Source organism: Trachymyrmex cornetzi, unplaced genomic scaffold, assembly GCF_001594075.2.
Source record: "Trachymyrmex cornetzi isolate Tcor2-1 unplaced genomic scaffold, Tcor1.1 scaffold406, whole genome shotgun sequence".
NCBI classification, from domain to species: domain Eukaryota; kingdom Metazoa; phylum Arthropoda; class Insecta; order Hymenoptera; family Formicidae; genus Trachymyrmex; species Trachymyrmex cornetzi.
Window position 1 is genome coordinate 229,019 of NW_017298811.1, and position 26,572 is coordinate 255,590.

Here is a 26,572-nt window from a genome sequence, read left to right on the forward strand (position 1 = left end):
AATAAGTGTTAAAATCAAAATTTAAAGATTAAAATAGTTTATTCGAGTATAAATAAATAGCGCTCATCTGTATAATGTAAGAATAATAAATTATTACGAAATTGCCGCAATCTAAAATTATGTAATAATGAATATACAATCAAGTTTCCCGATATTTTCAGAAAGTACGAAGAATTAGAGAAACGGACAAAACTGTTCGTTTTGTGAAAATGTTTATTTCATAGGATTATAACAGTCAGTTAGGACAATATACGAAGTATTAAGCGCGTTTATCTATTGTCTATAAACAACGAGTTCCTATTTCGGAGTATAAAGTAATATCTCGTTATGCTTTGTACTCCATACCGCCTTTCTGTCTACTCTGCGAGTCTCTAAAGTTTATTCCTTTAAAAAATCACAACGAAGTAGACGTTGACGAAACCTTACGAGCGCAATGCGAATTAGCAAAGTAGATTCGGTCAAAGTGCTTTTCGTCAAAATCAAGCTCGAAGATCTAGTCGCTAAAATTCAAAATAGGAAACGTATAGTTGACAAGAAGATATCCGCAAAGACAGAATGTCAACAATGAAAATGTTTAACGAATTCATACCTGGCTAGTATGTGATTTTTAACACTTTGCGATCCGAGTGTTTATTATATTATCGCATCATCTGACTATCGGCTGAAATAAATTAATTGTAAGTACGATTATAATACGAACTGAACCACGTATTTTTTTACCGTAAACACTTGCGGCATAAAAGCACCAATTAAAGTACTTTTGTTTTTAATTTTTATCTATGACACCTGCGTGCAATAAAATAATTGTATGTATTTGCCAATAAGACTGATATTTTAGGGCCATGGCACACAAAAAAATTTACACAGTAAATTATACGTAGTAAGGAAATCAACATGTTTGATTTGTTATCGCTTATGCTATTATCTTATGGTATCTACTGTCATTGGCCAATTTGCTTACTGCTTATGTTTTACTGCTCAAGTTTTTTGTGCCATGACTATTATGTGATGGCATTGTGCCATCGGCGGACCGCAAAGGGTTAATCTACAACGAAGCATGATATCAACGAGGAGCTTTACCGTCATGACTCGCTCTGAAGACTGAAAGCTCACGAATACCTAAATCAACTTCGTGGCACTCAGATTGTACAGTTTGAATTCTACTTCGCGATAGTCTCTTCAACGTGCAATCAAGGTTTGTTCGGGGCACTTCTGGGCCTCTTCGGAGTGGCGTATTTAACACACAAGAATCCGAAAATGATCAACACAGCAACGATAGTCACTCCGATGCCCAGCCAAAATTCCCCTCGCACGTTTAACTTATCGAGAGCGATCTCACGAAGAGCCAACGCACCGTCGGGTGGCTCGCACGCTGCCTGGATGATGATGTCCTGTCGTTGGATCTGCTTGGGCTTGCAATTGGCCAGCTTTCCCACACTTTCGCTCTTGTGTAGACGCGGTAACAACAGTGACATCGACCACTGCATTGGGCTGATTTGCTGATACCACGACGGCAGATTGTCCAGGTGCAGAGTCACCCCACCGGCCAGGGTCATCTCGCCCAACACTATTCCGGCAAACAACGCCGCCAGATAGGTCCACTTACACACGTGTGCGAAAAACGTGCAGATGAGATGCTGCATTATCAAATACAGTAAACCGATGGCGAGGTAATTCCACATTGATATTAGGTTCTCGTCCGGTACAAGATGTAATCCCGACATCGCAAATGCTGGCGCTAGATATATCAGGTAGACCACACACCAAGACGGCACGCTGCAGATGAGCTGGAAATGAAATGCATTTCCTTTATACCTTTCGCTATGATAAAATTCGAGATTTTAATGAATTTAGGCTTACCTCCGCGAGAATGTACATGAATCGACCATAGAGCCCGTCTCTGATGTCCCTTTCCACGTTCGGTCTGCTATTGGCCACGTCGCACATCGCCAGGAGGCTCAGCGGCCAGAAAAAGATACCCAAACTAGCGTAATGATAGCCTATTCTGTCTCGCAAATATAGATTTGATTCGCTGGCGATATCCCAGAATATTGCACCGAGTAAAACACTGAGCGACGCGGAAATGACGATCTTCCGTAGCAGTCTTGTTAACGTCCACGGTTGACTGTAGATGAGCGTTCGTAACAATAGCGCGTACAGTTGTACAAATATATTGGGTCCGGGCATCGAAGGCGGAAGTGCGCCGGGTGGACCAGGGTCGCTGATAGGAGGTAGCCTCGTTCTAGCTAGCTCCGCTAGATGATCTATCCTCTGCGAGGACTCCAGCATCGCTTCCGCCGACAGGTCGTCCAGCGTTACTAAATCAACTAGAAAAGAGAGAGAATTCTTATCCATATTATTTGTCATAAAAAAATTATAAGTTTGTAAGACAATTTTGTCACGTACGATAGTAATCGGACGGATTCTTGAACGGCGGGCAGGGAAACTCGGCGAGGGCGAAATATGGCAGCATGTCTCTTCTAGGTCCGGAGTACATGACTCGTCCGCCGGACGTGAGCGCGACTCTCGATACCATCGTCAAGATCTCGTAAGTTGGTGGGTGTAGGGTCAAAACAACGAGACGTTGACCGCGGCTGGCCCACTGTCTCAGGTACTCGACCAGGAAGAAGGCATCGAAGATATCCAGACCGTGCGTGGGTTTGTCTAGAGCGAGGATGTGCGAGTCTTGAAGCAACCGGCAGGCGAGGGCTAGTCGTCGAGCCTCGGAGGTCGTCAAGGTGTTCACTAGGCAGTGTTTGGTCGCCTCCAAGCCGAGCTCTTGCAGAATAGCCTCAGCCTCGAGTGTGGTGGTATTACGGCCACCTCTCAGTAACATGTAAAAGCTGAGGGTCTGCTGAGCAGTCAGCCCGGGGCTAAGACCATTCTCCGTGGGTAGATAGGCGACGCGAGATCTATTTTGGTTACAATATTAATAATTGAATCGATCTCGTTCCGGAAAAGGCATTTATTATAAAAATGCTTCAGATATCCGAGAGCAAATTATTAAAAATAATCTATTTGACTATATGCGAATATCCGGATCACCCAGATAACTCGGATTGGTATAAAGAGAAAAATGGAATTTAAGTAAAAAGTCCACTGAGAGAAAAGATTTTGTTATAGGAACAAATCAACGGAAAGCAAATGTGATATTTGTTAAAAAAAACAATCGATTTGTTACGATTGCAAATTAATTCGTCAATGTAACAAATAATCTAAAATAGTATCGCTAGCAAATAAGAGGCTCATATATATGGGGCATTCTTTCTCAAATCAGCCACCCGCCTGCGCATTTTATTTTTAAAGATAAAATTTTTTTCGAAGCGTCAAAATTTCCGCCTAAACCTCAATTTTTTGATGCCGTATGGTGTTTTTTATTTCCTTCTTATGGGTGTGGCCATACGTTAAAAATAATGCTCAGATTTACCAAAATACTTGGAAAATGCAAAAATAACGTTTAGAGAGCTTTTTTTTTAATGATTTAATTAGGATAAAAGATACTCGCGACCTAGATATGTCTTTTAAAAGTTCATGACATCAGCTAAGATCACGTACACCCTCGACTTTAGCTTTACCCGATGTTATTGTCGCGGCTTATTCGTCGCCGGTTGCTGGGGTCACGGGGGTACTCGAGGGCCTCGTACGCAACACTGAGCATTATTTTTAACGTATGGTCACACCCATAAGGAAATAAAAAACACCATACGGCATCAAAAAATTGAGGTTTAGGCGGAAATTTTGACGCTTCGAAAAAAATTTTATCTTTAAAAATAAAATGCGCAGGGGGGTGGCTGATTTGAGAAAGAATGCCCCATATATAAAAGTCGTAGACGGTTGCAGGGTCTCAAATCGTAAGAAATTAATTAATTCTACTCAAGTATTCTCCCTATATTTGACTGTGCTTAGTCGGTTTCCTACAACTTAAGACTCCACGATCATCTATGAATTCTATGTAAACGAGCTAAAGTCTATCCAAAAGATAGGTTAGATTCTATATAGTTTGTTTCTGTTACTAATAATTGGTTGGTATAGCAGACTAGCAGCAATCACAACTAACATAATTTGTTGTTACATATTTGCCGATCACCGGTTAAAGGTACTCTGGTGGCTTGCTAATTTAACAAAATCCTTTCTCTCAGTGTCCAATGAAAATTAAATGATAATTTTTTATGCATGCAATATCTTTTAAAATGTATGATGTAACTAAAGATTGTTCAAGTAGTACGAAGAGAAGTTGCAATCCTCGGAAATTAAACATGAAGCAATAATTAAGTTGGCAATTGAAGCGATAATTGAATAATGAGTAGTGCTCGTTATTCACCTTATTATTCGACTCTATTTGTAAATTTGTATGTTAATGCATTCGCTAGTTACAGTCTGTTTCGCTAATATCGGTTACCGTTAGCCGTAGTTAATTAAATGTTTCTTTTCTGTTTGGATCATAGCCGATGCTATGATCTAGAAAGGAACAAAAAATCAGTCAACACTAAGTTGGAGCTGACTCACGTTAAACCAACCATGGATCTCTCATTTAACTATAATCCTTACATTTATGACTATGTCCACTAATGTGGATTAATTTTAATTTTGATTCAACTTATACTCTCTATTTTTTTCTAATTTTTAGAACTAGATGAATAGTAAATTAAAGTTAATCTATATTAGTCAAACATTAATCGTTTCCATTTTATACAAGCTTATTATATATGTAATTTCGAGTTTAACCGAATATCGATAACAAAGAATAACCGCAACATTATTTTAATCGAGAAATATAATTTTCGTATTCGTTAAAAAAATAATAAATTTTACTCGATGCAGATAACAAAGAAACGTTCCTTTCACAGAATAGTATTGCCAATCACATAATATTATACATTTAATGATTCATTGCCACGTTACAAGAAAGCGTACACGGTACACGTGCTACAAGGAGATTAGAAAGTACCTTAGGCTGCGTGCTGATACAGATCTTCCATTGAGCAAAATATCGCCCCTTTTTACACGCCTCCTACCCGCAATCGTCTCAACGATCTGCGTGCCTTCCTTCTCGGTAGTCGCCATAATAGCCAATACCTCGGCGGCGCCGGCCTCGAGGGTAATACCACGAAGAAGCGGCAATCCGTCCGAACCTGAAGCCTCCACACCTCGCAGCTGTAGGTGAGGATGCTGCAGACATGGCATGGGTCTCAATGGCAGCGCGTAACCTTCCGGTCCGAGGATACCATGTCCTATAGAATAAATGTACGTCGCTCATAATACTTCAGATATATTTGTTCAAATCTCATAATTTAAATAATTTAAAAGATCGAAAGAATCGGAAGTTTCTTCAACGAACTAGGGCCTTTCGTAAAACTTTCGATTTAAGATCAATTCCACGATTAATAGAAGAAAAACTGCAAGAAAGTGCGTAGATAGTCTAAAATATAAAGGCCTTACAAAATGACACTAATAAATACAAAGGAACATTCAAGCCCACGCAAGATCTTTTTCGCAAGAAAAATAGAATAGATTATTCTGAGAAAAAGATCTTGCGTGGGCTTGAATGCTCCTTTTTATTTATTAGTGTTAAAGATAGTCACTTATTTTCGTTCATTGTTTTCTTTTACCGTGCGCTATGTAACCGGGATCGATCGGCGCGATGCTGTGCCGCCGATTGGTCCTGACGGCACTCTGCAAGAGATTAGCTTCGCTGGCACTCCTCAACCTCGGATGGTCCCTCGCGACAGTTAATTGTGAATGCGCTGGCTCCCTCGGGACAGCGTGAACATGCCTGAAATCCGGATCGCTTCTTGCTGAACGCATGATCGAGGTTGTATGCACTGGAGCACCTGCACGTCAAAGTAGAATTTGTAACACGTAATCCTGATAATCTTCAATTTTATCCAGCAACCCAAATTAAATGACGAATTGTAAAATAATATAGAACATTTTTAGAATAGCTTAATAACTTATTTAAAGTCTTCTAAAAATGTACAAAGTCTTTTTCAATGAGAAATTGATTCATAGAAAGAACGATTTGACTCAAGTATCTAAAAATGTAGCTATAGATATAGATCTGGAAATAATTTTGTTGGGCTGTCAAAATAATTATGTAGAACGCTCAAATTGATTGCTAGAATATCACGACTTTTTGCAACATTACTCATTATATTTTCATTTCCTATAATTATTTGAGAAAATTGTCTGGTTACGTTAATTAGAATTCTCGTTAAAAATGGGCGAATCAGAATTTTCTGGTTAAATCTATATTAAAGTTGTAATAACTAGAATTCTGATTGATGTAATCAAAATGTTTCAGTCAGACAGTCTATCTACCTAAATTTGTAGATATTTCAGCAAAATTGTTCTTTCCGCGTTGAAGAGTGCAATAGAATAGTAATGAATTAAAAAAATACAGTCAATATCGAGCTCTATTTGAAATATCACCACTCATACCTGCGTGCGACACACGTCGTCCTTCCTCGCTGGAGTCGTAGCCGCTGGAGCCGTCGCGATTCCGTGAGCTGGGCGGTAAGACGCGTGGCAAACCGAACTTCAAATACGTGTAAGAGTTGTTGGCCAACGGACTCTTAGGACCATATCGCGGATGCCGCAGTATGCTCTGCACCGTGGAGTCGCGCAACTGAAAGTTCCCGTACGGAAGGGGCGACTTCTCGGCGGAGCCGAGCGCGGAGTCCGTGAAGTCGGAGTTCAGGTTTTGCCTGCGGAATCGCGGAAATGGGTATACCTCGCACTCGTCGACATTCCCGTGTTTAATACCTATTCTTTGTATACAAGGTGTTTTTAGATAATTAGATGAGAGAAAAAGAGAGAGTTAATTACATGAATTAAAATGCGTTTTTTAGATGATGTGTGTAAGTACGCTATTCATTCTCCTGAACCTCTACCGCGAATTATTAAACAGAAAAAAAAAATTAGAAAAATGACAGTGCGGTTTAGAGTATTGATATTTCCCGTTAATCGTTATGTTCCGTAGTCACGCATGCTTGATAATACTCACTGACATTTAATATTTTTAACGATAATAACGATACCGTTGATGTAGTACAAGAAAATGCATAGTATATTGTAAATCAACAAGTCCGATTGGCAATTCCTTTCACATGGAGAACGCGGCAAAAAAGATGACACAGCAATGGATGGCATTCGCTTTGGCGTTCCGCCTCTGGTGAGACTTGGATTGGTACGGTGCGTATACGCGGATTATACGCTTGCACTTAAACTACAAGTGGTCACCTGTAAATCGACCATGCGTGTAGATCCTCGCTAGCCGGCGGCTCCAACCCCCTGGTGTCCAAAGCTCCCGGCACCGAGTACCTCCTCTCCAGCTCCCAGGCCTCCGAGCCCATATTTTCCAGTGGCTGCACAGAGATTGCGGATGCGACCGGTTAAATTTCCGCGAATTATTCCCAGATAACGTAATATCTCTCTTTTACTCTTTTATTTTAATTACCACGCTTTAACGCCGCCGAGGGGGAAAGTAAATAAAATAAAGACACGCTCTCTCTCTATTTTATCAGTTTCAGTTCGTTTTCGAATTCGATCAGATTGTATCGATTAACCGAAGCAATTACGTTGCAATTTTCAAATAAGAACATAGGTCTTTTATTTGGAACAGAATCGATAAAATTTCGATATGCATGAGATATTACTAGATAGATAGTTCTATTACATGGATATCCTTGGAAATTGTAATATTCTTTTTCGAAAGATCGCATAAAACATGCGATAGACGTCTGTTTGACGAGCAAAATAAATTACACTGCAAATTTTTCGGAGAAACTTTCGCGAGTGTTTTCCTCGCATGGAAGACCTCTGACATTTGGTATGAATTTATTGCTACTGCCGCCCTACAAGGACGTCCGCACGAGATCGGATTTATTGCGCAACACGTCGGGAGGTTGTTATATATTAAAGCCTCCCTGCGTACAGAATTTCTTTCGCGTGTATATCCCACCGTGTATCTGCTTGGCTCGTTCTGGAAAGTCCTGTAAGATCGAGTAACGTGCTCACGGCTGATTTGACTCACAAGCAAGCACCGGGTAATTTCAAAGGCGTGCCGGGATTATACGGGATACCGGCGTTCTCAACAGTGTATTCCATGGCCGGATACAGCCGCATCCATCATCACGATTTCATGACGAATTTATGCTCGTATCGTTTAAGCGATGAGAAAATCAAAAAGCAAAGGAGAAGCTATTTATCGTCGAATACGGCTATATTAGATGAAAAAGACTCTGATATGAAATTGCAAGAAATAAAGGGTTATGATCTAATCAAGGATGATAATAAATAATTAGATTTTACTTTTCGACACGGAAGAAACAGTTTGCTGAAGTATCTAAAAATAGCTAGATATGCAGACCTGAAATAATTTCGATGAATCATCAAAATAATTATGTAAGAAACTCAAGCTAGAATTGTTAGAATGCCAAAACTTTTTGCAACGTTGCTTATTATGCTTAAAACTCCTGCGTAATTATTTTGTCCAGCAAAATTATTTTCAGAGTGTCTGGCTAAATTTTTTAGTATACTTCAGCAAAATCGTTCTTTCCACGTAGTCTCCAACATACAGTGCGTTTTGAAATATACTATCAGGACCGAAGGTCTATAATGCATAGCAAGTATCCTCTAAATTCTTTGGAGTAAATCTCTCTCTAAAAATGTAAAATTTCACTGAACAGCGAAAATTCTTTTAAGAAAATATCTCTTCAAAAAAGTCAGAGAATTTTCACACTTTTGGAGTGAGATTCACTCCAAAGAATTTAAAGAATATGTTATAAATATTCAGTATACTGTCATCAGTTGCTATTAACACATTTTGGAATATACCGATTACTATTCAAGAATGTTCGAATGATCATCCATTTCCTTTGTTAAATTACAATGGGACAACTGCGCATGCGACGAATTTCCTTCTTTGGAATTTAACTCCGACTGTCTCGATAAATCGCACGCAGTGTTCTACTGACTCTTCGGATTCTTCTCCCGACAGAAAACTGCAGGTATCCCGTAGTTCCCGCCGGCAAACAAAGGGGGATGGCCTCGTCGAATTTTATCGCGATGCAGCAAATTGTTCTTTGCCCATGCTTGATCGTCCATAAAGAACGGAACGTGCAGACTGCGAAGAATGTATCTCCTTGCTGGTACACGCCGTGTAGTCACGGTGCATACTTGTCTGCCAGTATTGTTAAGCATCTATAAATATCTACTAGATCTTTCACATTTCTTTCCGTATATCATAATTTGCTACCTTTTTACATCTTGATCGCTAAATCACTATCAAGCAGAATTCACAAAGTCTTTATAGAAATAGCTTGTTAAATATTACGTCGCGATTCGAGATTGAACGTCATTATTAGAATGTCAGTTTTAAGACTGTTACTCGCTTTTTGCGTACACCAACACCAATTCGAGCTTTACATAGAAGGCTGATGGATCGCAGCAAAAACCGTGATAGAGATAGTAATGGGTAATGTATGCCGGAAATTGCCGCCGGTGGCAATATCGTGGCGTATAACAGTACGTTTAATGTCGCAATTATGAAAAGTGGCGCCGCAAAATGTCAGCTAGTTATACAGGCTCCAAATAGCCAGGAAATCGATAACTGACTGGTTTCCGTATTTCGCCTTCTTCAGAATACAAACAGGTATTCTGGATTGGTTGCTTTTACAAACCGGAGATCTAAATATTCGCTCATTTTCTTGCATAATATCTCACACCGACGCGTACGTAGGCGATAATAACTTCTTAAGTATTATTACATCATGAACTTTCTCTGTGTACAAGGTCTCTTGCATCCTTAATTTGTCACATCTCGGAATTGTATAACGTGGACTGTTTAAGATATCAGGAGTAATGGTAATCAAATCCATTGAATTAAATAATATTTTCGTTATTTTTAACTTCCATGTATGTCGAAATATTAATCACATTTCTGTGATTTATATTTCGACATACATGAAAGTTAAAAATAATATGATTAATTTCACTATTCTGTTAAATAAAGAATGTCTATATTAACGTATACACTTACAATTAGTAAATATAATGATAAACTATAGAGTGAGATTTAATAAATTTAAGTGAGATTTAAATTTATTTTTTGTTAAATCGTTTAATTCTATATTAAGTAGAAGCAGTGGCAATCTATAGAAATGATTAAAAATAACTCAAATTAGATATAATTTGATATTACAAATTTAACAGTGTGATCTTTTTTTTGCGACTCGATTAGCTTTCAACTTTTCACGAAACGTGCCCAAAATGGATTGACTCAAGTTCACGTTTTAAAAATCCTATTCTTAAATAATTACTGCACGTTATTTTATTCTATCTTTTATTCCAATTACTTTATTATGGCTAGAGTATTTATAGTCGGTTCTTATATTTAAAACCGTTTTAAAAACAATCTTAAGATGTCATATGCTAATCACAGAGCTGTATTAGTATCGCGTAAGGCATTACTTAAGATAGCCTTAAAATAAGGACAAACTATGAATACCGGTCTATATATGTTTTATCTTTTACTTCGTTCTTTTTTGAGAAATTTTATATCTTTTATCGTATTATTTCTATTTTTCGCCTCATACTATTTTTTTCATATTCGCATTTATAGAACGTGTCTGTTTCTTGCATGAGATAAACTGCGTATTTTAATTTATCGCAAAAGTTTAATCGCAAAAGTGAATTATCATTTTTTATCGTTTAATCACAGTCTAATTATATATGTTGCTTTCCGCATTCCGCGTTGCGGCTCGTCGTGTTTTACCGAATAGCTGTCAGGGACTCATCACCGTTATCAGAAGACATGCTCGTGCCAGGAGTTTTATAGCACCAGGAAGGCGCTCGCACGGAGGATGAATATCATCGTTTGCGTGGGGGCACGTGTACGCGTATGCCTCGAAGGAAGCGAACGCAGCATCCCATTTAACGGTGGTGTTCGCGACCTAAAAAGGCGCACGTAGCACCTGTTTCATTGCCATTGACGTACGGCAGCTTTTAATGGCTTTTCGCGAACACGTTGTACACTTCGACGCTTCAAAATCCATTCCATACCGGGTGTTCGAACAATACACATACGTTGTCCACAACCTTGCTTTAAGAGACCGTAAGCCGTAGGCTGTAAGGAATTTACCAATCACAGTTTATATATTTCTCATATTCAACTGTTTAGTCGATTTCTTAAGGCTTTACGGCTTACGGCCTCTTAAAGCAAGGTTGTGGACAAGGTAACATTCTTCCGAAAAATATTCGGGATAAAATTCACGTTTACCATAGAATATAATAAAAAATTTCGACATCACGATCTCTGATTATCATATATAAAATCATAGAGACAGTTGTGGACAAGGTAACATTCTTCCGAAAAATATTTGGGATAAAATTCACGTTTACTATAGAATATAATAAAAAATTTCGACATCACGATCTCTGATTATCATATATAAAATCATAGAGACTAGATGCAAGATTAGCGTATGTACCGGGTAGCAAGCTGTAATCATTTTGACGTCAATAGTTAGTCGTTTTAGTTATTTATTAGTTAGTCTTTGAATTATTGACGTCATGTTATTTATTTAAGATGTAATAATGATGTTATCTTTATGACCAATTATAATGATGGCATTTATTTATCTATTCTACGATATATTTACACACACAACATCATATTTATTGACGTCGAACGAATGATCAGAATGACCAGTCGACGACTAATAACGTTATTAGTGATCAATTAATAACAACGTCATTCATTTATGCCGTCAATAACGCGGAAATAATCACATATTTTCGATGTCGATTTATAATTACGTTATATGGTTGTGATAAATCCATGTCATTTTTACGATGTTTGGATGTCATTTTCGTCATAGGAAGAACTAATTAATGATATCAAATAAACGACCCGTTATTACTTCCCAAGAAACATAAAAATCAACAAAAAATCAAGATGACTTATTATTTTTAACGTCAATAAACAGTCAAATTTTGTAACAAAAAATTATCATTTTGACTTTCATGATGTCAAAATAAAGTCATTTCGACTTTCTCTTTACTCGGTATGTTCTTTGGACTAGGATATTTACATACTTGCGAGTGCACGTTTTAAAATTGTGGAAAAGCTACGCGATAGAAAGTACTTTTATGACCTACAGTATAACGAGAATGTAAGACTACTTCCCAAGTAAAAAAAGCAATGTCGTTAATCTTAGATGCCATGAATACTAACGACCTCTATTATTCTTTCATCGAAGAGCAAGTCCCATCGTATTCTGAGCATCGCCCTAATAAATTTCAGGGGAAACGTGTACTCGAAGATACCTTACATACGCGATATGTTCTGGACTGTCAAAGGACGATTAAATTAATCAGAGGCATCTCTTCCTGCCTGTGAGAGAGGCTCGACCTTGCTCTCGATGGTAATGTAAATCGAACAACGTCGCAGGTCAATTATTTCAAACTGCTTGCGAAACGCACGGCAAGAAACGCATAAACCATCTGCTTCATTGCTTTGGTGCAACAACAGGTTTTAATTTGTCTTCACGTGTCAGTTTGCGGTATGCGTTCACATTTCCGAGTTCCACGCGAGTGTGAAAACGTATCGGGTGTTCAGCGAATACACATCAAGTACATCTGTTGGACTGTCGCATTGTAATTCTACAAAATTGTTGACATATAAATTGTCCACGAATCAGTACTTAATGATGACAATCTTTTTGCATAAAATTAGATTTAACCCTCAACTACAGCTATAAAAACTACACGGACAGAATTGTCTCTTACAATTTATCCTGAAAATATGGTAGTTGTGCAATACAATATTTTAAAGATTTTTATCATTCACTTCAGTAAAATTAATCAAACTTATTATATATTTTATTGTAATCTTATTAATGAATGAGAGAAATTTACATAAAATTCATCGAAATACAATGTTGTCCCAGGACCATCATATTTTCGGGATAAACTCTAAGAAAAAATTTTCTCCGTGTAACATCTAAATTTTCAAAGAATGGAGAAAAGATAAAGTAAGTTAAACAATAAGTTAAACCGAGATTAAAGTTATCATTGGTAGAGCAGGGCCTTACACAAATTTTGCCGAGTTCTTTAAAGAGAGAGAGAGAGAGAGGAAGACATTAAACATCCACCGTCCACAATCGAGTACACTATATCCTGCTTGTAGAATATTCTCATGTGCAATAATCTTGTAACAGGTGCGATTTGTTGGCACTTACGAAGATTTAATATCACATCATCGCAGATGTTACGTTTACGTCGTTCGAATGGAATGCGTAGAATTACATAATCCGTTTTAGCACGACCGGCTTAGAATCACACCTCGGATGATACACGATGCACATTTCTTAGTTACTACAAATGCTGACGGAACGACATTTTTTTTCCCTCGTCCCGGAATCTCCCGTTAGAAGTGACTCAGCGAGTCCCTTGAAATTGAGCTGGCTCAGGTACAAGAATGTTCATGCCGCGTGAGAACTGGCAAGATTGAAATCGCACACCATATCTTATCGAAAAAAAAAGAATGCTCGCGCAGAGCGCAAAATGCCAGCACGTCGTTTGACGGAAGTTATGATCTTCGCAGAGAACGGAAATAACACACTCACAATTATTTTATGAAAGATAGAAAGAATGCTTGCTAATGTTAATTTTAGTGATGAATTTTAAGACAGAGTTTTCACTAATTTCCCTTTATGAAAAACGCGAATAAGTAGCAGAACTTTCTGTTCACTCAAAAGCGGAGTTGAAGCGCGCGTAGTTTTACTGCTAGGTAAGTGTTGGATGATCAAGAATCAGAATGTTGTGTCATACGATGCCGTATGTACGTTGGATTAATTCGCACAAAAATAGCTGTTATATCTTCCGCGATGCCGTCAGAATGAGAACTAGGATGTAACACGTGTTCATCGGTGAAGTCATCAGCGGATCAACGGATCAACGGATCGTCGCTATGAAACTCCTTACGCTGTACGTTTGCAAACAGCTGACATTTTTAACTGACAAGAAATAACGGTACAGTACTGTACCGAGATCCAATAAGCAACATTCTTTTCCTCGACGAACGGCCGATCATTTTTGTATTTTTAATTTTCAAAGACTCGTCTAAATCGACGTTTATCGCTAAATATATTCAAAGTATTTATATTCATTAAAATATAAAATGAAACTTAAAAATTCAAAATGGAACATTTTTTTAATTGCTCGATATACAGAAAATTAAATATTTCATATAGTGAGAGTGTGATACAATTAGAGTACGTAAAGGAAATAAAGTGATAATCGTGATAAGAAAATGATAATTCAAACGAAGAATTTACGAGTTGGAGCCGATGGAAGATTTATTTCTGGATGTGGCACAACCTCTCAAGTCACGGGTGTAAGTTCACCTGGGTCTCGGTGTCACAGCTACAACGGTCGACCGATGAGATGTTCCCGCATGAACAGTATTTAATGTACCCGCATATGAAGGAGAAAGAGCCTACAGGTTTACAAGCACGATTGCGTCGACGTCTGCAATGACAATGGACATAGTTCCCGCTGCACGTCGAGTAGTCCTTGCTTGGTCTCACGATCGTGCGTGGAATGATTTAACCCACGCGTGATTACGGATGCGAAACATCGCGGACTTGGCCAACACCTTTCATAGAGAACATCTTGGAAACAATAAGTCGAGGTAAAAATTTATTTTGTAATTAATATATCCAGCATCTCTCTAAAAAAAAAATGTCCATAATTTGCGATATCCACTTTACAGTTTTTATTCGAAAAATTCTCAAAAGTATAAATTAATCTTTTCCAGGCAATTGGATCTCTTCAGTGGTAAACACTTCAAGTGTGTTACCCAATATTCGAATAATTGCGTTCATATATCAGGGTGACAAAACTATTGCCGCGGTCACGGTGGTACCCTACGTCCTTTTCAATTTGCGTAATACGGTCATTTTTACGACGACTGATAACCGCCTCTCGCAAGGCCCAGTTAACTGTTCATTTGCATATCCCGTTTCTGCAACAGTTGTATCGAGCGACGACCGTGCGTTTTCGCGATATGAATTTACCATTAAACGCCATTCCAGTCATGTTCGTTGCGGCTTTTTGCCGGCTTTTGTACGCGCATGCAACTGAATCGGCTAATACATAGTATGAGAAGGAAAGTGCGGATATGGCCGCGGAACGATATATTCGTAAAGGCCGGCGAGATGATACGCTCGGAAAAAACGGACCTGCTGCATGTGCCTATTGCGCGCAGCTGAGCATGTCGAAAGCAGGCGGAAAGTGATGTCTAATATCTCGCGGACGGTATATATACCTGTAGCCTATCCTCGCGCGCGATACCTGGAAAAATCGCCGGTCGCGTGATCGCTCTTACGACAAATTTATATCGCAATCCTGGATCCGCGGTCACGGTGTTTAATGCAATTCAAGGGGTAAGTGGTTGAAAACGAGAACGTTTGCTCGGCAATGCAGATACATGCGATGCTCTCTTCACACAATCAAGTATTTTAGATGTTCACAATTCCTGCTCGATCACCACTGTCTATCGAATATCTTGTCTCAGATGAAAAGCGTTCGATGAGCTGGAAAACAAATCGAGATCTTTCAAGCTGCGTAGCTAAATTGATTTTAGTTTTTTATTGCGTGCAAATGAATCATACTTGCGGCGATTTACATCGGATAAGTGAAAATTGGAAGCTACAACCACGGAACGTCTCCACTTATTTAGGAGTCCCTCAGCTCTCAAGCGAACGGAAATAATATCTCGATTTCATGATCTCCAGAATCTACTGTGAGACTATCCCACGCACTGATTTCTATAGCCATGTTTGTACGCCAGTGAACCGTGCACGCGTGTCCGTGTGTACCTAAATAAAGTACACTATGGCCTGGATTGTTACAGCCATAATTACCAGTACACGCAATGCGGTTGGAAACCGCGATGGAAAGTCTACCGAAAACCGTCGACCCACATAACGCGGGTATCTCAAACGATCCGAAGTGTGCACTCATGACTAATTATCTCGATTAATTAAACGTCAGCATTCCCGAGATTATAGCTTTACGAAGAAAAGATCGTGTCCGTATTATATATTTCACCTCTTATATCTGCTCCTAACGTTTCTTAATAAGAGAAGTGGCACAAACGTTCTTCTTAAAGGAAGGATCATTTAATGTAATTTCAAAAATTAATTAAAAAGGTTTTCATTTTAAGAAGAAAAAAAAGTAATTTGGAGAAATGCAATTTATATTTATAAATAAAAATATTTCACAATATCACTGGTACACTGAAAGAAAAGATTGGCTACTGCAAATTAGGTGATAAATGTGGCATAGCATTTTAAAATTGGCTGCTGCAGCTAATTTTTGGTTGCGTTAGCCAATCGAAATCCTGTACATGACACTGCGGATAGGTTAACACAACAAAAATTGACTGCTACAGCCAATTCAAAAATTCCATGCCATTTAATTTGCTGCGGCAAACAATCTTTTTTTTTTCAGTGTACAGTTACTATATTAACTATTTGCGTATTACATTGATCAAACAGAATGTAGGTGGAAAGTATTTTCGTTGCCATATTCTACAAATAATACGCAACGTTCAATCATAAGAAAATTAGACAGCGGCTGAATGCCAATAGTACTTTTACTACTTCATTATAAGCGATGATGAGCGTTATATCGGGCCATAAAGCTTCATCGAAGAATGCAGGATATATAAGCGCGTGCGCGAGGTCAGCTGTTAGACTTTTCAATATTCCATCGAAGCAATCGCTACACTTCTCCTCTCACTTCCCCTCTCCCATTCCCCGCGGATGGAGGAAGACGAAAAGGTAGAAAGATCCAATTGAAATTGCAAATCAGTTGAATCACCGTGCGAGGAAGCGTCGAAGAGCGCTCCTATGCGCTCGTTAAAATCTCCCGGCGTGACTCCACGATTTCGCCGAGATAGGTACGGCCTTATAGTGGCGCGCGCCGTTAATGAAAATCTCGGCAACACTCGCGATACGATTATGTATCCGGCATATATATTCGCCGTGTCCGATCGAAGTGAACGGATTGACGAGGATTGAACCCTCTCACCTTTCCGCCTCGCGATCGCTAGGACCTCGGACACGTTAATGTGAAAACGCGCGAAGGAAGTAACGACGCAAAACGCTTTTGCTTTTTATTAAAGGAAATGAAAGGAAACACGCGCGCGCGTCTTGAGAAATCTAAATAAAGATACTCGTATCTTTAGTGAAAGAAGAAGAGAGAAGGAGAGGAGAAGATGGAGAAGGCGTAGACAGACACCGGAGACTTTGCACTTTGTATTGAAATTAGATTGTACTGGCATAACGGAAATTTAATGCAGTGAGTAACTATTCCGTTATTTGTATTTAATTAATTTAAAAGTTAAACGAATATTTGAAGGGAGAATGATAGCACATAAGAAAATTTGTATTTAAAAATCAAAAGAGGTTTCAAGTTTACCAGAATCTGGGCCAAAAGGATATCCGGTGGTTCCGGTATATTTCTTTCAATTGCTCAAATAGAGTATACTTGAACAAAAATACGGTCCATTATTATTACTTTTTCCAGCGAAATCCGAGAAAGAGAACTCTTGAGTAATGTCTCACTGCTCGACATAAATCGAACGCTTTCAATGTTTGTAATCTAATCGAGCAATAATCCGTCCATTGAGGAAAGTAAAATTATCCTCGTATGTAATACGAGTGGAAGCAGTGGTTTTGCGCGCACACATGATAGAAAACTATGCTACCGCAGTTAAAATATGACGAAATACAACGCAATGTACTGCGTCATTTTGTAACACAAAGTATTTTATTTCACAAAAGAGAATTATTCATTTGGCATGAAAATATGGAAAAACTGCTACCTTTAGTAATAAAGTTAAATTGTTCTGTTAGAATTATTATTGGTACGCATAAATAATTAATAATTATATTAATAATTCAGTTATTAATTTAAATTTATTCTTTTTTTGTTAGTTTACACTTTCGTTATATCGCGCACGCGATTCTTCATCAAAATAAATAGATGATAATTCCATTAATAATTCTTTTAATGTAAAAAGCGAGGAAATATATCCACGGTTATTTCAGGTTTATACAATCGCATTTTCATGGATCGTTTGTCAGTGGGTCACATGTTTTCCACGAAAAGAAAATGCATATGGAACATTTTAACGCTATATGTGAGTTTTTAATTCACGGTTCAACGGCAGGGAACCTGATTTTGCATAACAAGAAAGACTCGCCGGTACGGTGAAAGCAACAAGTGATTAACAACCCTGTCGTTACCATTTTTTCGAAGGTTGTCGGTCCGCTCTATAGAGCCGAAGAATTTTCTAAATGCGTTTTCATTTCGGAAAGCACCGTGACAATTTCCAGCATGCTGTATAATTAGACGATACTCTCATCACGTGTAAACAATTTTTCCATCTTTGACTAATTATACCATTACTCCGAAATGTATGCGGATTTGATAGATCTTTGAATATCGAATAAAGATATTTTTCTTATTTTCTTCAAATGTAAAATGAAGAATTTGTTTACCTTATTAATTAAACATATTTTTATATAGCATAAAAAATTACTCAACAAACTTCTCGCCAGTTTATAGATAAATATCAAAGAAAAAGTAATCCAACAGAAAACATAAAAAGTGTTTAAGTTAACTAATTCATCAGATTGCGTTACTTTGAAAAAATAGTCGAAAATAATTAATATTTTCTTCCTAATCTATAATTTTAAAAAGTATTTATGAAGAAAAAGAAACAAAATGTTACCTCTGATATTTTTCGACGTAATAAAAGAATTTGTCTTGTGAAAAGTTGATTCCAACCCCAAAATTCAGCTTCGACGAAAGTAGAAGAAACAAATTTATTTCCATTCCGTGCATACAGAGTTTAATCAGCATCGTAGATGGACGAGCCTTTGCGAGGACGTTGAAAAAATCGCGGAATACGCGTGAGAGCGAGTCGGCGCCCGCAGCGAGGACAAGAAGAGAAGAAAAAAGGAAGAAAAAGAGTGAAGGCGCTGCCGCGCTCTGATCTTCGTGACAATGACTCACCGGCTGTGTATTCGCGCTGGGCCTTCAACCTTGGAAGCTGGTAGAATCACGACAACGACGCTGCTGCCTTCTCTCCATTCCGGTTCGTCGTCCTCCTCCGCCGATCGCCGGCCGATCGGACTTCCCGCACTTCGCGTGACAGAGAAAAGGGATGTACTTCCCTTGCGTGTGGAAGAGTCGTCACTCTCGGGGGATGAAAAAAAAATCCTTTTCTCTTAGGTGACGCGTCGTTACCGCGACGCCACCGATCCCGTCGTCGTCGTCGTCGTTTCTTATCCGAGATATCTTCCTTGGCTCGCGATCGAAGCGAAGCGCCAAGTATCGCGCGACTCGCCGGAGTCCTGTCCGAACGCTGGCCGCCACCGCTGACGGAGGAGCCCACCGAGGCCCCCACGAGTTTCCCTCTCCGGGGCCTCACCGGTACCCCTCCGACAAGTTCGCAATGGCGTGAACGCGCCGGGTCCGCATCACGATAGCTTGCGTCTATCTGGCATGGATCCTCTGCGCTTTTTTGCACTTTCGTTTCTCGTTCTTGCGCATTTATGCTTTGTTTTACGTTTTGTGCGACGGAATGTACTCAAGTTAAGGGAATTTTTATAGAGAGGAATGGAAACGTAACTTGAAGGTAGAACTCAAATAAAATGGAACAAAATAAAAGTGAAACAAAGTAAATTCATGTAAAAGTTAACACGAGTTAACGTAAGAGAAATAATTATTTTTATCGGACCTTTTCTTTCTGTAGTATTTATTGAGTTGATCGAGAAATTCGTCAGAAAATTCTCTATTCATTCATCTTTATTCATCTTATTAATACCATCTTTATAATACCATCTCTATCCTGTTCAAGGATTTGCATACATCTTATTGTTAGAGCAACGGTATATAATTAGTTAAAATTTTGATTTTTTTCTTTGTCATGACGAAACAGTTATAAGATAAAATAACGGGTGACATTTTAACTTTGTCTATTTCTAATATAAATAATAAAGATAATAAAATTTATTTTTTACATCTTGCCTCCTACATCAAACTAAAGCATGTTTTCAAATTTACTAAATTTTAATATATATTGCTTGGAATATTACTAAGTAAACATCAGAGTTGGGCACATTTACGAATAAAGAATAAAGTCTTATTCATAAATAAAAAATAATTTTTTATTCGAATATAAATTTATTTTGTATATCTAAAATAAAATTATATTCGAATAATATTTATATTCGTGTATGTGGGAATAATGTATTCGAATTAAAGATATATACGAATAAAATTTATTCGAATATATACAATGTATATTCGAATGAATAATATATAATTCAACATATATTAATAGATACATTTAATATGTGTGTATTGTAAAGTTTAATGTAGAACAACTTTTTTTATTAAACTTTATTTTACACTAAACGTAGTCCAAAGTGATAACGAAGGTATGAAACGTGGTGAAACTTATAGCGTACAATTAGTAACTAACAATGAGTGGATATTATTTGGAATGCGGATCTTTATTTTCGTACAGTGATCTCGTGAAAGGCTCGTGTTCTAGAAACAATATAATACAAAATAGAACAATACGAATAACAAATAATACCAATAACGAATAATGCAAATAACGAATAATACGAATGAAGAATAATACGAATAACGAATAAACATTAATAATACAATGGCGAATAATATAAATAATAAATAATGTAAATAATAAATAAAATTCTATTTGAATAATATTCTAAATAAAAAATTATTCGAATAATGCCCAACTCTGGTAAACATTTACTTACAGTAAATAAATGTTTACTCAATAAAAAAATGATAGTTAAATCAAATTAATAATTTTTCTATCAAATAAATATATGTTTACATTTAATAACTATTTACTTAAAATTATTCAAACAAATATTTAATTAAAATTTATTTTTTTCAGTGTACATACTGTTAGAATACATTACAATTTGTAATGTATAGCTGCTGAAACGTTACTAATTAATATTTCCTTTTTTCTGTATAAAACAAAGGGGTTTCGAACGAAATATCCAAAAACGTTGTAGAAGAGTATCAACTATGGGCTGGTTACAGGTAAAAGTTCGATACAGACTAACGTTTGACTACGCAGACAAAAATGCAACATATTTTTGTAATAAATACTTGGTAGATCGCGATCGGTATCTAAGCAGCATCTCGACTAGTTTACATGACGTTGAAACGCGCACAACACGCGTTGCTTACGCCGATGGTCCTGCTCGGGCTCGGGGTCGGTCCCCCTCCAGATCGCGGGCCCGCGTCGGAGAAGACATTCACCTCGAGGAGAGCCAACTCCCAGCCGGATAGCCAGCCAGGTATCGTTACCTGCAGCTACGCGTTTCTCGTGTCCCAGCCTCGCTCGAGCGAGTCACTTTTACGCGCTGGTCAGTGCGCCCTGCAATCCGCACGGCGGTAGCACGCTCTCACGTTGGTGCATTATTCACTACCGTCCGGACTACCATTTTGCGGAGTTGCGGAAGATCGTAAGAAACGAGAGTGCGGGTGGGTTCCTTTGTTAATAAGGTGCACAGTGTTCTCCAAGTCACGGACACGGTCAAGTGCGGGACGGATGGATGAATCCGGTGACAGTCCTGCGCCCCGGTATCTTCGTGTTCCTTTCAATGTTATTTATCACTTTTAATATCTTGTGAAATACTCGTACGTTTCTTTGATAATATTAATATTGCGATACTGATTATTATGATTAATTTAAAAAATAACTCATGCAGCAGGTTTCATCTGACATCTTGAGAACGTCATTAGGACGTAAGGCGACGTCTTTAGAACGTCCTTAGGACGTCTCTCGGATGTGTATGTGCTGTATAGAAATAAATAATTGTTATTTTGGGATAATATGCGAAGTTACGTAAATTGCAATGAAAAATATGTATTATATTTTGAAAGAAATAATTTTAGAATCTTCACGTCTCTGTAGAGCTCCGCAGATGTTACTTGAGGAATGTAACTGTGGGCACCGAAAGTAATACCGATTCTCAAGATGCTTCCATCTGATTGCGTTTTGGACATATCCAACGTGTTTCACTCCACCTCGGTAGTGATCGAAGGAACCTGTCTCAATAAATCCGAACCTACCGCAGTGCTTAGAGATGTATCAGCTCGCGTCCACGGTGGAGAAGTTCTGGCTATTCTAGGATCAAAGGGTTCCGGCAAACGAGCGCTTCTCGATGTCATCGGTGAATATTTCTAATCATTCTTTCCAGCATTGTATTGTAGTGTTTCGCGAAATTGCAAACAATGTAGCGCGTAAATCGTTTTTAATCAGATCTTTGTCATTTAATTTAATTTACCATGGCTAGTCTTTTCTATTATACACGAAAAGAACAGTTTTGTTAAAGTATCTAAAAATTTAACTACAAAACATTCAGCTACAGGTCTGAAAATAATTTTGTTGGATTAGCAAAATAATTATGCAGACTCGTTGCTAGAATATTAAAACTTTTTCAATTTCCTACAAAATCATTTTTATGATCCAGCAAAATTATTTTCAAATCTGTATATAAATTTTTAGATAATTCAGCAATTGTTCTTTCCATGTATATCTGACATATTTTGGCGTCACGCCATAATGAGAAAGTTCTTATAAAAATATTTGTAGTTAAAAATTTTATTTAAAACAAATTAAAGAACATAAAGAAAAAATGGATGATATCCCAGATTCGGCGTATTAATTAAATTTAAAATAACTTGAAATTTCTACTAGCTGGAAGAGCGGAGGGCGAGACGAGGGGACGAGTTACCCTGAACGGCAACCTGCTGACTCCGGAGTTGTTCCGGCGTCACGGCGGTTACGTGGCTCACAGGTGTCACCTGCTACCGAGTTTGACGGTTCGCCAGACCTTGATGTACGCCACGTGGCTCGCCAATCTAAACAATCGCGAGGCCCGAGTGCGACAGACTCTCGCCGACCTGGCGCTCTCGCAGGTCGCCAACCGGTCGGTGAACGATCTCACCAGGCCGGAATATCGGCGGCTGATGCTGGGAGTGCAACTTGCCAAAGATCCGACTCTGTTATTGTTGGACGAGCCAACCTGGGACACCGATCCCCTCAACACATATCTCATCGTCTCGATGTTGTGGTCTTACGCCACCAGACGCGGCTCCATTGTCGTCCTCACTATGGAAACACCTAGGTCTGACGTGCTACCGTTTGTTAGTCGCGTAACGTTGCTGTGCCTGGGTGCGGTGGTTTATTCTGGACCCACCAGGAGCATGTTAGATTATTTTACCTACATCGGCTTCCCGTGTCCGGAACTGGAAAATCCGTTGATGTATTACCGTAAGTAATACCGCATGGAACAACGTTATTCTCCTCTCTTCCTCTCTCTCCCCCCTTTCTCCTTTTTTTTTCTCCTTGTAATTAACATTCCGTTTAGAAAATTATATTCATTTTATTTCAGCAATCTTTATTATTTTTCGAACAGTCCTTAGAACGTTTTAAAAAAGTAACTGATTTAAAAAATGATGAAGATATTTAAAAAGAAGATTAATTAGAATAAATTAATATATCAGACAATATTAAAAATCTTTATTTTATACCGCATATGTGAGAAACACAATCAATATTAGAAATTTAAAATGCCTATTATGGTCGAAGCTGGATCTCCATTGCTTTAAATAATTAAATCTTAAATTACTAATATACACTATATATGTACTTACATACCACATTATATCAGAATTTGTTGTTTTTTCAGTATGCTTGTCGACTGTCGATCGCCGCTCCAGAGATCGTTTTTTGGAGTCTAATCAGCAGATATCGGTCTTGGTCGAGAAATTCAAGGTGGATGGAGTCCTTTACATGAAAGAAGGACCGCAAATGCCTCATAGTATGAAAGATACGACTCTTGGTATTATGCACAAGGGCTTAGGACGTGGAATTAAACCCGGATGCTTTTCGACTCTTTTGGCGCTATATTTGTGAGTTTCCTGAATTATGATGATTTACGAAAATGCAGTATCACATTAGTTGAACAAAATTAAAGCTTAACTAGTGTAACAAATTTTTCAAAGCCAATTTTTCTTCGGAAAAGATTTTACACAATTATTAATTGTAAATCTTTTAACATTCGATGGCATGGATTATATTGGCATCACATATGTTTTGAAAGTAAATTATTTTTTAGCTGATTTTACAGTCTGTCGACAAAATAAAGTTTGACCGTTTTAGGGTAACTTATTAATCATATTGTTATATTTAGACGAAGTATGGCGGCTACATTTTCGTTCAATAAGATCGGCCTGGGACACTTTGCTGCTCGACTGCTATTACTGCCATTCGTCGTTGCTCTAATGAGTATACTGTATTCACATTCAAGTCCCGTACAATCAAGAATTTTCTTGCAAACCGGCGGCTTGATCTTCAATGTCTTGACGTTGTTTTACGTAGCCGGAATAGTCGCGACATCCCTTTTATGTAAGTCAAAAGGCAAATTAATTTTAAAAAATTAGATAATAAGCAGCTTTCCAATCATGAATCTCTAATCTTCAATCTTAGAAATATTTAAATAATTTTTAATGTTTTTCGAATTTATTTTATTCATATCGCTATTCACACACACAAAATATGTTGAAGTGCATTTTCTTCTGATTTACATTTGGCATTTCATTACATAAAGATTGATACAGTTCCAGGTTTTCGAGCAAGATATTACCAAGAGAAACGAGAGGGTCTCTACGGCGGCGCGATGTTCTTGACCGCATACACCATGCTGAGTCTTCCATTGAGTTTCATATCGACGCTGATAACAATCGGGATTTTGATTCCCATTTTGGAACTGGACCTCACCTCGTGGGCGTACGCTTCCGGCATTCTGTGGTCCAGTTACGTGGCAGCCGAGCAAGTGACGGTGGCTGTATTGATGGTGATCGGTAGACCCATAACCGGTGCCATTACAGTACTGTACATGACCCTGTTATCTTTGGTAGTTGCGTCAGGTGCGATTCGTAGCTTGAAGAACTTACCCTATTGGTTGGCGATGGTGACGACCGCATTACCAACAAGATATGCATCTCTTGCGTTGAACCAGTTGGTGATCGATACTTCCCTTCTATCTAATTTACCCTACAACGAGAGTTTCACCTGTCCGGGTGTACCTGAGCTTTGCAGATACCCTGATGGCAAAACTTATCTGATAGAACGTTTCACTAGAGAGGGCGAAAACATCCAAGAGGTATTAAGTGTAGATCTGAATCTGCTGATCTCTCTAGCGTTTGCCGTCGGACTTATTATATTGAATAGCGTTTTGTATCTGTTGCCACTACCTGCCAGAGTGAAGGCAAAATTCAGAGAATGATGGATTGTTGAACGCTCCTGAATAGTTGCGGCGACCATGTTGGAATCGTGACGTCATAAAGACAATTTGGCCAAATCTAAATGACAAGATCACTTTAAAACATTTGTAAAAATGAGCAAAAATTGTCTTTTTCTCCCTTGATAGTCAGTAAATGGTCGTAAAAAGCACGTAAAGTGAGCCTAAATTCGGGCAGAAACACACGATTTAACAGCTGTTGAAACGAGTAAAATATGCTTTCACGTATAAAATTCCAAGATAGGTGTTATTTCTGCCCATTTTTAGAACTTTCATAAGTACGGCGCGCCGTCTGATTCTGACACTGGCTGACTATTCAGGAGCCTTAAGAAAAAAAAGCACATCTAGTATTATATAATAATTATCAGTATATTCTATATTATTATTATTCTTCATTATGAGATAATGATTATTATGACAGGAGAAATTTAATTTTTTAGCAACTCAAAAAACAGGGATAATGACTGAAAATGTTGATAGTTTTATAGAGATTGCCAAGTTGCAAGACTAATAAGTAAAAGTAGTGCAACTTGAGATTAATGTCTTAAAAAATATATACACTTAAGAGACTAAGAAAAAAAAAGCAACTAATGTTTCTAAATGTTTTTCCACAGAACTCACCAATGCGAATTTTGTGAACAAACAGTTTACAACCTTTAATTACTTTTTTTTATTCTTAGAAAATATATTCCCCGGGTTTGGTTTTCCAATCCCACTTGAGAGGTCACAGTACCACGTGTATCAATTTTTAGCCCTCTTCGGGGAGCAGAGGCTCGTTTTATGTTTTTGCATAATGCATGTGCACTCTTTTAGTGTTTGTCAACACTCGAGCGTTAAACTACAGTTCAATGGCCGCAGCACAGACTCTTGCATAACGCATAATGCATAGTGCATAAGGGAATCAACCAATCGAAATTCTTCTTTTCCATGGAATGAGAGGAAAGGAAAGCTTCTGATTAGTTGATTCGCTTATGCACTATGCGTTATGCGTTACGCAAAAGTCTGTGCTGCGGCCATAACACTGAATCCGAACAACAAACGTGAAAAATCGCGTGTGCGGGACGCAGGTGGGATCGAATCCGGATCCACAGATCACAAATTAATCGCACTGAGCGGCGAACCACTCGACG

General features: G+C 38.2%; 2 protein-coding genes across 3 annotated transcripts; one reads left to right on the plus strand and one right to left on the minus strand.

Annotated features, from left to right (window-relative positions):
* Positions 1 to 203: 203 nt before the first annotated feature.
* LOC108764274 (ATP-binding cassette sub-family G member 5) lies at positions 204 to 19,430 on the minus strand. The gene is made up of 8 exons (XM_018512420.1): positions 19,093 to 19,430; positions 7,240 to 7,364; positions 6,439 to 6,704; positions 5,610 to 5,831; positions 4,949 to 5,231; positions 2,407 to 2,912; positions 1,861 to 2,327; positions 204 to 1,787 (listed from the first exon to the last, which is right to left on the minus strand). The coding sequence occupies exons 2-8, from the start codon at positions 7,350 to 7,352 to the stop codon at positions 1,191 to 1,193; spliced, it is 2,454 nt and encodes an 817-aa protein (XP_018367922.1). The 5' UTR covers positions 7,353 to 7,364; positions 19,093 to 19,430; the 3' UTR covers positions 204 to 1,190.
* On the plus strand, positions 17,087 to 25,538 carry LOC108764275 (ATP-binding cassette sub-family G member 5). 2 transcript variants are annotated; one of them, XM_018512422.1, is made up of 6 exons: positions 17,087 to 17,370; positions 22,049 to 22,307; positions 22,835 to 23,410; positions 23,829 to 24,051; positions 24,333 to 24,547; positions 24,760 to 25,538. In XM_018512422.1, the coding sequence occupies exons 2-6, from the start codon at positions 22,112 to 22,114 to the stop codon at positions 25,425 to 25,427; spliced, it is 1,878 nt and encodes a 625-aa protein (XP_018367924.1). In that variant the 5' UTR covers positions 17,087 to 17,370; positions 22,049 to 22,111; the 3' UTR covers positions 25,428 to 25,538. The 2 variants fall into 2 exon arrangements, with proteins under 2 accessions (XP_018367924.1, XP_018367923.1); XM_018512421.1 differs by lacking the exon at positions 17,087 to 17,370 and adding an exon at positions 21,497 to 21,771.
* The last annotated feature ends 1,034 nt before the right edge of the window (positions 25,539 to 26,572 follow it).